Consider the following 12,864-nt stretch of genomic DNA (forward strand, 5'->3'; position numbering starts at 1 on the left):
TAACTCACCAAGTCACAGAGTTGGTGATGGAGGTGAAGGAGAGCAGCAGACAGCAGAAGACCCCTTCTGCTACAGGGAAAGAGAAATCTTGCTCTTCCCGCTGCAATTCATAGAGTCAGGATTTTGCCTCTGTCCCGTCAGGCTTTTTCTGAGCCTGCAGCTATCCTTACAGCCTGCGAGGTTCTCCCTGGCATGTCCTATGACTCATGCTCAGGACTGTATGTAGTGTTGGGACCCAAGAAAAAGAGATGGCTGTGTCCATACCCCTTGGAGAGAGCAGTCCCCAGAAGGACTGTGGGCATGGTGCCCTCTGGCTGTCCCCTTGCTTCTGCCTCCAGCATCTCCACCTGAGTGCAGGCAGGCTGCCAGCAGGAAGCCCAAGCACAGGCTGTCTGAAAGCCCTGGCTAACGTGTGGGCATCACTTGGCAGGATGAGACACACAGCTCCATCAGCACTCCGCAGGAATGCTTGCACAATCCTTGCCTGCTTGTACCATGAGCCTGAACTACTAGGCAGCCTTAGGAACCATGCCCTGCAAGCTGGGCAAACAGCTGACTTAAGGGGTGCTTCTTCGGGCAGGACCACCAGCACAGGACAGGCTGTGATCCGGCCTGGAACAGTCACTGTGCATGTGGCAAGCAGCCATAAGGACGAGCCTTAAGGATGGGCCTACCCTGCAGTGGTGAGGCAACAGGCAGTGGAATGCAACAGCATGTGAGTATCCATATGAAAACTCCTCTCCTACTGGAAGCAATGCTGGACGTGCCAGGCACTCTGGATTTGGTCCAGCAAAACCCATAAGCTCACAAGCTATCTCGCTGAAGCTAAATGCACAACGTGGACAAACTATCAGGACCAATAGCTGGCTGCTGCACAGTTTTATGCAGTTTAAGAGCCTCTCTCTCTCTTTCTTTGTTCCCCTCATTCATATATAACATACAGATACCCATGCCCCAGTATCCCATATACATATAAAGGCTGCTTCCTCTTTACTATGAGACACATACAACCTATAAATACATATTGCATACAGTCATATGCCATTTTTTACACACATACTTAAAATGAAGAATGTTAAAAGGTGCACGACATTCAAAAGACAGGGAATTGTCTAAGACAGACACACATATACCCTTAAATTTATCTCTAAGTTATCCGGTATTATTTTTCAGTTACATGACCACATAGAATTTCTCCAATGATATAATCTTATCTACAGCATGCATATTGCGTGGATCCATTATTTACAGTCAAAGAACTTATAGCTTGGTTTAAGGTTTGCTCCCACATGTATTCTTGAAAAGGTGAATTTATAATGGGAATGCTGACAGACCTGTGCAAACAGATGCTTACTTAAACACAGTGCACCATCAAAACGAGGACCTTATTATCAGCTGGATTTGATAAAAGAATGTCATCCCCATTACAGATCCCTCCATTATGCTTATAACAATATGTCTAACATACAGCAAAGACTTTTCAACCTTAGAGTGACAGCATGTATTCTCATAAGTGAGCACCTGCTTAGCATAAGATTCACTGTTTCTACAAGATTTTCAAAGCTAAGGCTACTTGCCACTGAGCATGTGGGAAATGTCACCTCTAGGAACCACTCTCACAGTTAAAAAATATATTCTTTTCAGACTGTGTATGGTAGATGTTCTCTTAGGAAATACCGTAGTGGGAAACAAGCGCTTTCATTAGCATGATTATTTCACTTGTTTCAGAAATAAAAAGGCAGCCATGACACGCATAATGCCAAACCAGAGCGACAAATGATAAAAAAATATATATGCTAAGTTGTCACAGCACTCTCAAAACTAGCCAGCTGGAACAAGGTCTTTTACCATCACATACCAACATACTCTCTATGCCAGTCCCTCTGCTGCCTTCTCCTGGTCTCTCCTCATCTAGGGCACATGTTCTCTCTTCTCTCTGCTTCTTCCTCCTCAGCTGTTCCCTCTTTGCTGGCTGCCCAACCTCTTAACAGAACCAGCCACAGCTGCACCTTGTCTAAATCAGCCAGCCCACACCTGCACATTATCAATGCTAATTAACCCAGCTTCATTCCTCTACACTAAGTTACTTCTCTGGGCAACCAGCTGTGGCAGGTGATCAGACTTCATCTCAGGAAACATAGTTTTTGAAGCTAGGCTGGCCAGAGGGGACAGCAGTATAATTCGCCTAAGTTTTCACCAGATTGGCAAAAGATATGTTCCTGGCTCAAATGTCAGCTCTTTCTCTGAGGTATACAGTAATTACATGAAGAGGTCATCGGAGCCTGTGGTGTATGCAACCACCTCAAGCTTTTCCCCATGACTCACTTTAAAAGAAGAGGCATACCAACATGACACCCCCCAAAAAAAAAACAAACCCCAAAACAACTAAATAAAAAAAATCCCAGTCCACATATCTCCCATCTAGCAGTAATATAAGCAGTTGAAAGTGGTATAATGACAACTTTGAGGCAACCAACAGGATAGACTACCAGCTCAGCATTTACTAACAATAATAGTTATAATAATAGAAACACCACAGCTGGGGAAGTCAGGATTTCACCTCAAAACTGCCATATACCATCTGTTACTACTAGAGAAAGACTGTCATGAAAAATAGTAACTTTAAATCCCAGTCCTACAAATGATGCAGTATTCTGAAATTCTGCAGGAGCAAAGGGTACTCAGAGCATCAGTCTGACTGTAGGTTCTTTGCCTTGATATTGACTTGGAAGCTCCCTTTTGAGGTTTAGATTGGATACTAGGAAAAACTTCTTCACTGAAAGGGTGGTCAAGCATTGGAACAGGCTGCCCAGGGATGTGGTGGAGTGATAACCCATGAAGTGTTACCACATAGATGTGGCACGTGGTTTAGTGGTGGACTTGGCAGTTCTGGGTTAATGGTTGGACCTGATGACCTTAAAAGGTCTTTTCCAACCTAAACAATCCTATGATTCTATGATTCTATTTTTAGACATTCAAAAATGCTAAATTTCTTAGCAGAGTTTATATTATGCAGTACATTACTAGCATCTCCTGCTTTTCTGGAGGATGTTAGAAGCTGGTATGCACAGCCATTTACTAATATTAAGAAACTCTGGTTTTGCACAAGAAAGTAAACACATAAAACCACACATTTAATACACACCTAAGCAAGTGTTTTCAGGGAGAACTACATTTTTTTACCCTGTATCTTTGTATTGTTGATTTGAAAATCTGAAAACAAAAATCTGGAGAGAATTTTTTCCTGTGTTTTCTGAAAGTGTTTTCCAATGGGAATCTACTGTCCTCTTCTTAAACTGAGTGATATCAGTGATAAACTTCCCACTGATCTTGCTCTGGGCTTTGGATCAGGACACAGGCTTCACTAATAGGGGACACCCCATTCAACCTTCAGATTTAGTACTTTGGCAGAAGCACCTGGTGAGGAGCTGTCTGCAGGAAAGAAGTTTTATGAGAATGCTAAAAGGTTGAGTGTGTGTCTGTGTGCTAAAATCAGGCTTACAGTATTTATTTCATGGCATAAAGATAGTCTTGGTACACAGAAGTTCCTGTTGAAATATTTTAGGCGTTACAGTAGGTCCTTTAGAATGAAATGGTGGACATAAGCATTAAAAGCTAATAGGAAATGTTCAAATTCAAGATTATTATGAGTTTCACCTTCATGGATGTCTCTAAAATCTTCTGCATTGTATCAAAATAAGAAAGGAGGAGTGAAAAGGGGCAAACGGCACAGAGTAAGTAGGATGGAGTGATTAAGGACGTGCTCCACTTGAGTCAAAGGCTGTGTTTACAGGATTTGGTTCATATTCTGAGTTTCACATCCAGAATCTGCCCAAAAGGCAAAGGGTGACTGTAATATCAATTTGTAGAGAAGAGTCTGCTCTGTGCAATCTCATTTACCACATACCGAATAAAGGGGACTTACAGTAGTGCTCTATGGCAAGGAGCGTGTGGCAGGCTCCTGTCCCCAGCCTGTCCCTGCAATACACAGGGTCTTTCAGCTTGAGTATTTCAAGGGAAGAATGAAACACATATATACACACAGACGTACATACAAGCATTTTTACATAAACAGAAAAATTACCCTACTCGCTATTTCTTTGCCTCCAATATTTCCATTTCAGAGCCCTATCTGTTCTGTTCATTCCCATTCGTAATGTTTTGGAACCTAACAACACTGCTCTTTGGTGCAGCTGAAGATCAACAACTGACTAGATCAGAACTATGCAGTATAATGTCCAAAGAGTCCTTTAGACCTCTTAAAATTCAATCTGTGGTATTATATTTCCTTAATAAACATTAAAAAAAGAAAAGCACTAAACCTTCCGTAGACATACGCAAAGGAAGAGTGAGAGAGAGTAACGTAAGGTCCAGTTACCTGTTAAACTAATGCCCCTTTGCATCTGTGGGGCACTGTAAAGAGTCCTTAAAAAGGGAAGATACATAATTTACATTCATTTTTAAGGCCACCCCAGTACTGATGAGAAGTGTAAAGGGGCCTTAGAGTAACAGAACCAGCCCAACAGTACCCAAAGCCACACTTCCTTTTCATGTTTTACAGATATTTGCATTGCAAATGAGATTCTTTAATTACAGGTTGTATTCTAAATAAATCATCATTACAAATATTAAACTGTAGACAAGCAAAGGCTGGCGCAGGGCAACAAGACCTTAAGGGTAGATTCTGATACAGCCAGACTGTGAGTGACAGACTCACACCAAGCCACAGCTTCTTCCACAACAAGGTTCAGTGCATTCAGTGCTTAACTAATTCTCTCTGATTATAAAACAAGCAGAGCTGTTCTAACATTTTCTCCACTGGTCTGCAGGGCAGAGAAGCACAGGCAGTTGAAGGAGAACCTTATGCCCATATACAACACCTAGCACAATAAGCTCAGCTGTGTTTTGGAGCTCCTAGTCTCAATTCAGAGAAGAAAGGAAAAAATAATAGGTGTTAAAACAAACCAGATAGCAATTCTTACTTAATATATACTTGACTCTGCAGAAATTATAGCCTTTTATGTAACGTATATGCTTAGGAATCCTAATGGAAATGCATGGCTGCATCTTGTCAGAGTAAAGGTCCATCTAGACCAGTATCCTGTCTCCAGCTGTGAGCTGGCTGCCTGGAGAGGAGTGTAAAGGCATGGTGAGTGTACAGTGATGCTTTCTCGGAACACTCCCCTAGTCCTGAACTTGTGGTTCAAGGACTTTCTGCACCAAAGCTTAACAGCTCCTGATTGATCTTCTTTCCATGAAGAATCACTGTTGGCCATATGTATATTTTTAGCAACACTACCTCCTGCTCAAAGCTTTAATACACTGTGGGTGAAATGTCTATCTTTGTTTTGAACCTACTACTTGCTATTTCCATTTCATGCCCCCTAATTCTTGTACTGGGAGGAATGACAAACAGTGGTTCCCTACACACCTTACAAGATGCTCCGCTTCTGAAGATTATCATGCATTATGTCATGGGAATGTACTGTGTTTTAAAAGGACACCTGTGACACTGTTTGTGCTACTGCAGACTACGTGCGAGAAAGGCTGGTTTTCATGATAATCCTATTCTTCGGGTCTCATAACTTCAAAGCTGAAACCTGCTTTTTGTATTCTATAATAAAAAGCATACAGTCAAGTTTAGAGGGGAGCTTACATCAAGGGTAACTAATAAAGAACAATGCCTTCTCCTAAGTGACTACCCTTAAGCTGTTTGAAGTTGATTTTTTTCTGTATCTGACTGTTTTGATAGAAGGCTGTTAACTTTTTGGTGTCTCTTGGCAAGTTAGGACTCATGTATTTTTGTATGTCTAGCTCATTCTTCTCTAGTATCTTTTTTTTTTTTATATTTATAAATGGAAGAACGAGTTACATTTCTTTTTCAGACAAGCCATACCATATACCATATTGCGTTCTACTTGTCTAGAATAAGAAACAGGCTTGAACAGTTAGTCATTTCCAGTGTCTGTCAATTAGATACAAGTTCAGTAAAATGAGCCATTTTAAACTTTCAGGACTGCCATTTTCAGCATTGAGAACTTGCATTCACTGTGCGCTGCTCCCCAGCAACTTGTCGTCTGGAATAAATCTGTTTGTTAAGGATCTACAGAGCTCTGGAAAATATAGCAACATGTCTGTGACTGCATTCATGCTCCTTGAACCCACAGAACATACTGTGAAATCAGTATAATTTAAACCTGCATTCTTAAAAGTATGAAGAGGTGTGTTTAGTTCTGTTGTCTTTTTTTTTTTTTAATGTCTCACTCCCCTTTTCCTATCCTACTCTCTACTCCGTCTGTTGTATCTTGATGTCTCTGACTGTCAGACTCTTGTGGCCTTTTAGCACAGTCAGTTCACTTGGCTGTCTAAACGCCTCTCAGTTTTCCACAGGATTTTCTTTCTCCATGTGCTTTTGCTCTCCCCGCTCCCTCCCTCTCTCCTTGCTCTCACTGTAAACAGCTCCCCGACCCGCACCCCCCTCCCCCCCTCCCAGGCTCCATTTCATTATCTCCCAGTTAATGTTTATCTCTAGTTTCTCAGTGTTCCCCATTCCTTTCAGAATACGGTGGAATGGTCAAATAAGGATCTCTGAAGCCATGCCTCGGACCAAAACATACCTATTCAATCTCTGAGTGCTACAGTCTGAAAAATTAGGAGTGGCATCTCCTGTGGTCATTTTATCCAGAGACTAAATGGAAACACTACAACCCTCAACGATGCTATTGATTGCCAATTACGTCTTAACTGCTAATGTGTATGTGATACTAGCTTTGCTTTATGAATTTTTATACAGAGGATGCTGTATATTTTAGAAATATTTTCTCTTGAAGATAACATAAATAGTTAGAGGTTCCTTTTATTTCCTTTCAGACTATGTAGCCAAAATTGGTACTTGCTCTAGAAATCTCCAGAGATCTCTTTGAACACGAGTTCATATATAACTGCGTAAAAATGTTTCAGTCAACAGATTTTTACATTGGAATTGTATGCACTAAGGCATATACACACATAAGAACACCTGTATGTAAACATCCTTGATTTCAACCATTTTCAAAGGATTTGCTTCATCTGAAAGGTTCTGATTGCCAATTTTCTGCAGATACACATAAACGCTGCTGGTTTTGGGTAAGGGCAGTGCAGAAAAAACCTGCAGTCTCACACTTACGTGCACCTTGAAGTATTAACTCATTTGATAGTTTGCAGCATGGCAAAAACTCATAGACCTAAATCCAGTAGTCTTGGTATTTTCATTTCTTCTTCATTACTTGTGCATTAGTATCTTTTAGCTGAAATTGACATCATTGTATGCTGAACAAACACACAGCCAAGAAACAAGCCTTTCCCTTGGAAAGTTTTAGGTCTAAGGGTGAGATCTGCAAAATTGTCTAACGGAATTAAAAGCCCAAATCCTCATTTTCAGTTTGTGATGTTACCTTTGTCGGGGATTTTTAAAAGACAAAGTAGACAAAAAAAAAAAGCAAAAGCACCCAGGAGAAAGGCAGGATTAATAAGAGTTTTACAGGCAAGGAACCAAGGCACAAAGTAATTAAAGATTTGCCCAGCGTCACTCCTGGAATCTGAGCACTGACCTCAATTCTCCTGAGTCCCTCCTCACCACACCACCTGCACCACCAACTTTTGAGGTTGTCATGTAGCTTGTGCCTTGTATGTATGAACCACCCTTTAAATCGTCAAGCCCTGGACATCCCACTTACATTTTCACTGTTAACGTCTGCCTCACTGGGGCAGCCAAAGAGTTCCCGTCTCAGCAAATTCCCATCATATTCCAGGAATGTCAGGTAGAGGTTGCGGAAAAACTCCACATGCTTGTTTTTCACTCGCAGCTTCTTTGGTGAGTTCCAGTGAATCACCTCAAAGGGAAAAAAATGAGAAAACACATCCTGCTGTTAGAATACAAATTTGCTTTATCTGCTCTTTTTGTGTGTTCAGTTTGCTGCCCTCTTAAAAAGAAACAAACAACAACAACAAAAAAAAACATAACCCCAAAACTACACAGACTTCCTTCTGTCTTTTTATCAGGAAGGCTTTGCCATGTCATCCACAAGTAACTGCACACTCTACAGGTGATGTGCTTTGAAACTCCTCTGTAGCTTTATCTGCCCATTTGAATTAGGGTGCTGATCTAGTTTGTGATGCACTACCTCATAAATGCTGCAGCAACTCTAATCATGGAGCTGACAGGTTATGGACTCCTGAAGAAGGTTGGAAGGATGAGGGATACAGGGATGTGGGTATTAAACATTAATTTTCTGATTTCCACATGACTGTTCCAGCTAACTGATTCAGTGTTTCAGGCCAGGCAGACTCTTCTCTGATTAGGTATTGAGAAGAAAAAGCTTGGAATTAATTCCTATAGCCATTTACACCCTTCAAAAAGGACTGAATTTAAACTGACTCCTTTTGCCATTGCTTCATTTAAACAAGACTGATCTCTGTTGCGTTACACAACAGAGTGATGCAATACAATGCTTCACCCTTTGCATTCCAATTCCTATAAGGTATTTAGCCTCTGCTAATGGAAGGTGACTCTCACACTGGCCTGGATTTAACTCTAATGCTGACATAAAGGGCACGATTCTCATTTACATCAAGGCAACTTTGCACTGCTGACAGTGCAAATGAGAATGGGGTCCTAAGGAAAAACTAAGAGGGAGCCAAAAGTGGCTTGCAGGAACGATTTTGTTTTATAGAGGCTATATTTTAGGCATAAGAAAAAAAACACCTGATGTTTTGTGTTCAGTTTTATTCCTGTGAGTTCTAAAGAGATTAAAAAAAAAAACCCAAGAGTCTCCCTCAGGAATATTTCCAAGCTAGGAGCTCTGGAGGTTCTCTGAATCCATTAAGTTAATTGCGTGGAGGCACCATGTCACTCACACACAGCCACAGAGCTGCAACGCCAGCTGCTGAGCCGGTGGCGTGGTCAGCTTTGTACTGAACATTGCGTTTGTGGGAGGGAATGCACAGAGCTGAAGCATGGCCCGTAGAACAGAAGCAGCCCAGAGCAAATGAACGCAGTTCCCCCAGTGTCAGCAACACAACTCCACAGGAACAGGGAGCTCTCTGAAATCACGCTATCTGGTGCTGCGTGGACTGGAGGAGGAAAGAGCAGGACACAGTCTGAATTCTTCCTGTACTAACTTCAGCAAACAAGACAGTCTCTCCACTGAGTATTTACACTGCTGTAAGAGCTATGGCATTCTCTTCTACATACCCAACACTAATGAACATATCTCCTGATAGGCAAAGCTTCATCCCTTCCTGGGATTTCACTGCTGAGGCTACACTAGGGTCTAAGAAAACCACACGTGCAGTTACGGAGAAGCAACTGTAGGGAAAACCAGGTCAGAAATTGGCAAATCACTTACTCCAGTTACAGGAACACTTCAAATCAAGATCATGATGCATCTACACACTTTATAAATCTGCGTAAATATGTGGACAAAACACTTGGTGTAGATATTTTTCCCAGGTAATGCTACATTCTTTGCTGGTTTTACATTTGTCCATATGTTCGGAAGTGTAGCTTAACTGTGCAATAACACGTTGCTGCAATATATGCTGAAAATGCAGAACACCACAGAAACAAAAGGAGCTTTAGGTAGGTTAGGACATATACTTAAGATGATAGATTTCCCCCACTGAAAAATGGATCTTAAAAATTTCCTTTCTTTGAAAAGAACTTGGCATATTTAATCCGTTGCATTTAACTGCAGCAAAAGGCATTAAATGCAGGCAAAAAATCTCAACGATTAAATCCTACCTTAGGAAAACAGGCACATGTAACAGAAGCATAGAGCTGAAGGAAACTAAAGGGCTGCTTAACAGTTTTACAAGGTACTAGTATGCATTTTTACAAGCAGGCATAGAATGGAAACTGTCTGCTAGTAGCATGCACTTATTAAAGAGTACATCAAAGCAAGCTGAGAAGCTGGTGAACAGGACAAAAAAAAATACTTGCTGAGAAAAATCTTCTGTGTATTCTCAATACTAGTCCTATGCTTCATGTGAGTTTCCTTCTGGATGTCTTAAAAAACATCACATCCCCCTGCTGAGCACCCTGACCACTCACGCTGGGGACCGTGAGCACAGAAATGGCTAATGATGATAAACTCGGTAAGTGTTACGGGACAGGCTCCCCGGAGCCGCAGAAATTTCTCATCAACATATACTATGTCACATCACAACCAAGCACTGGTCTTGATGCCTCTACCCAGTTGTGTGTGGGATGATGTCAGACAACTGCAGTTGTCAGCGTAGAGGCTCTTCGCTGCTGTGCCTCAAAATCTGTTGTGTGTGTAAAAGCTTGTAAGTGTCAAGGGCCTAGCTGGTGGTTCAGATCTGATCAGTTTTGAAACATATCAGGATGCTGCATGTGTACAGCTGTCGGGGGAGCCTGGAGTGAACTGAAGAAAGCTGAATGGAGTTGATGACTATCCAGAAAAGCTGATTTTTTAATGAAGAAAGACAGCACACGCCAACGTGTGCTAAAGAACATCAAGGAGCTATGCAACCATCTGGATGACCTGAGGTAGGAAAACCACAAAACAGGTCTAGCAAAAAAGCAGGCTGCTTTTCAAATGTAACATGATTAGATAAATATTATGTGATATATGAAAGCATAAAAAAGCAGGTTTCAAAAAGCAGCAAGACTCAAGCATTGACGTACAACACTACATCCAAAGACCATATTCTTTTTTTGCTGTCAGCCCACACATTCACCTTCAGTTCTGACTGTAGCTGTCTGATTTGGTATACTGCACCACCAGCTACAGCAGAAGTTGTATAGTCCAAGACATCCTTGCATAGCCTGTCACAGACATCAGTGAAGTACGTGATAAAGACAAGGGGCTGCACAGGTAAAGCTCTGGCCATTATGTTAGAAAGTTTATTGTGGGCAACAGTGAATTGACTGGAGAAAAAAAAATCAGTTGGAAAGAGACTACAGGGAAATTAAAAAGACAAAAAAAGCAAACTTAGAATCCACTTTACGTGCAGACTGAGCAAGTGTTATCGCAACATTAAAAAGAGAAAGCGAATCTACAAACTAAAAATCTCATTACTATAACATCCCTTTTCCAAGACTGAATAGCACCATAATATTGTGTTTATTTCTTCTTCTGTTTTCCCTCCTAGTTTCTAAGCTTTTCCAAAGCTCTGTTGGCTTACAGAGAAAACTGCAGCGATAACGTATAAAATTCCAGTGCCGTTATCTGGGAGGACACCTCAGGACCAGTACTAGCCTTCAGGCTGTCCCACAGATCTTTCCTACCCTTGATCAACGCCTCCTGAGAACTAAGAAAAATATGCTCCTTAATCTTCATTTAGCAATTTAAGTATGAAATGATCAAAACTTAAAATTCCACATCTATTTAACAGTTGGTTAGTCATCATCAAGCATCTCAGCACTATCTACATTTCTGTTAATACCATCCTAGTTAATCAGCAACTGTTACTACTCACTGATTATGCTCAGCCAGCCTCCTGGAATACTTCCATACACTTGTGACTGCACTAACTGCACCAATAGCTCCCACTTGTTCACCAGGTTCTGACCCAAAGCACTCAAACAATGACACAGATGGAGGCTGGCAATGAGATCTGAGGTGGAAGGTAACAGAGAATGTTACGTGCTGGTAGGAGAGTGCTCTAAGGTCAGTTACCTGCATGGAAATACACAGAAAACAAAAATCCCAGCAAAGTTCCTCAGGTCGCCAGCTGCTTTGTCCTCTCTGGGGAGAAGAAATTTTTTGAACCTGACGTTCACTAAATGATAACCTTCAACACAACATTATTTCTATAGGTACCTTTATCCATTTCTCCCCTGAAGCATCTTCTCTCTCCAAAAGAAGTATTTGGCCAAATGTTCTTTAACTACAATCTCTTCCATTTTCTACCCAAAGACACATCTTGACAATTTCTCACTCTGCTTCAGCCCTTATGAAATCAGAGAATACAGGATATCCTACTTTGCAGGCTGAAGGGGTAAAAAGTAAGAATAAATTAAGCTTCAATTTAAGCCTAAAGAAGTTTAATTTTGCAAAGCACTGAACAGATATTCCTAATTAAGCCCATGAGCAGTTTACAATTTAGGTAAGTAAGTGGTATTTTGTTGATGGGGAACCTTCCTGCTTAAAAACTAGACTCCTTGTTTAGGCACCCAGACAGTTCTTACTGAAATCAACAGGAGTTAAATGTTCAGCACATGTGCACAGTAAAGCTACCTATATATGTCAGTTCCATAACATCTCAATCGGCTTTTTTCCAGGCACATATTATTGAAATGTTTATATATGCCTCAAGCCACGCTGCAAACAAGCACCATATGTGTTACTTATGCCTTGATTAGAGATGTCTGGAAACTTTATTTTTAAACTGCGTTTTATCAGAAATGAATGGTTTAATAGAAGACCCTATTTCCTCAGAAAGGATCAAATACTTCACAGAAATGTCATCAGGGAGGTTTCAGACTGATATTTCTGAACTCTGTAAGTGGAAAAGACTCACGTTGGAGTAGCCAGCAACCCAGAGGTCCAGGCACTGCTTTTGGATGTGGGATTCAAATCCTTGCCCTGCCTGATTTGGTGCCCATGGTCCCAGGGATTACTTTACTCCCCAGCTTACTGCCTATGCTGTATGGCACTAAGCTGACAGACTGTCCCAGTCTTGTACTTTTCAAAATTCTCAGTTTTTCCTCAGAAGGATTTGCAGCTCTCCCTTCAACTCCTGTGCTAATATTTAACAAGAGGCCTCCTGCCTGCACAAACACCCCTAAAAACATCTCTATAATACCACAGTGCTCCCTTTTTGCCAGAGCAAAAACATCTTACTGACTCCAATGTTCAT

At 41.3% G+C, this 12,864-nt stretch overlaps 1 protein-coding gene across 5 annotated transcripts in view; it reads right to left on the bottom strand.

The window, feature by feature from the left end:
• Positions 1-12,864, bottom strand: part of LARGE1 (LARGE xylosyl- and glucuronyltransferase 1) — a 295,306-nt gene that overhangs the window by 33,444 nt on the left and 248,998 nt on the right. For all 5 annotated transcript variants that reach the window (XR_005827952.1, XM_040594524.1, XM_040594523.1 and 2 more), the window contains one exon: positions 7,716-7,871. Coding sequence is in view for 4 of the 5 variants with exons in the window: in XM_040594524.1 (XP_040450458.1) it covers positions 7,716-7,871 (156 nt within the window). In the remaining variant the exon portion in view is untranslated. The remainder of the gene's footprint in view (positions 1-7,715; positions 7,872-12,864) is intronic.

This window comes from Falco naumanni, chromosome 5, assembly GCF_017639655.2.
Source record: "Falco naumanni isolate bFalNau1 chromosome 5, bFalNau1.pat, whole genome shotgun sequence".
NCBI lineage: Eukaryota > Metazoa > Chordata > Aves > Falconiformes > Falconidae > Falco > Falco naumanni.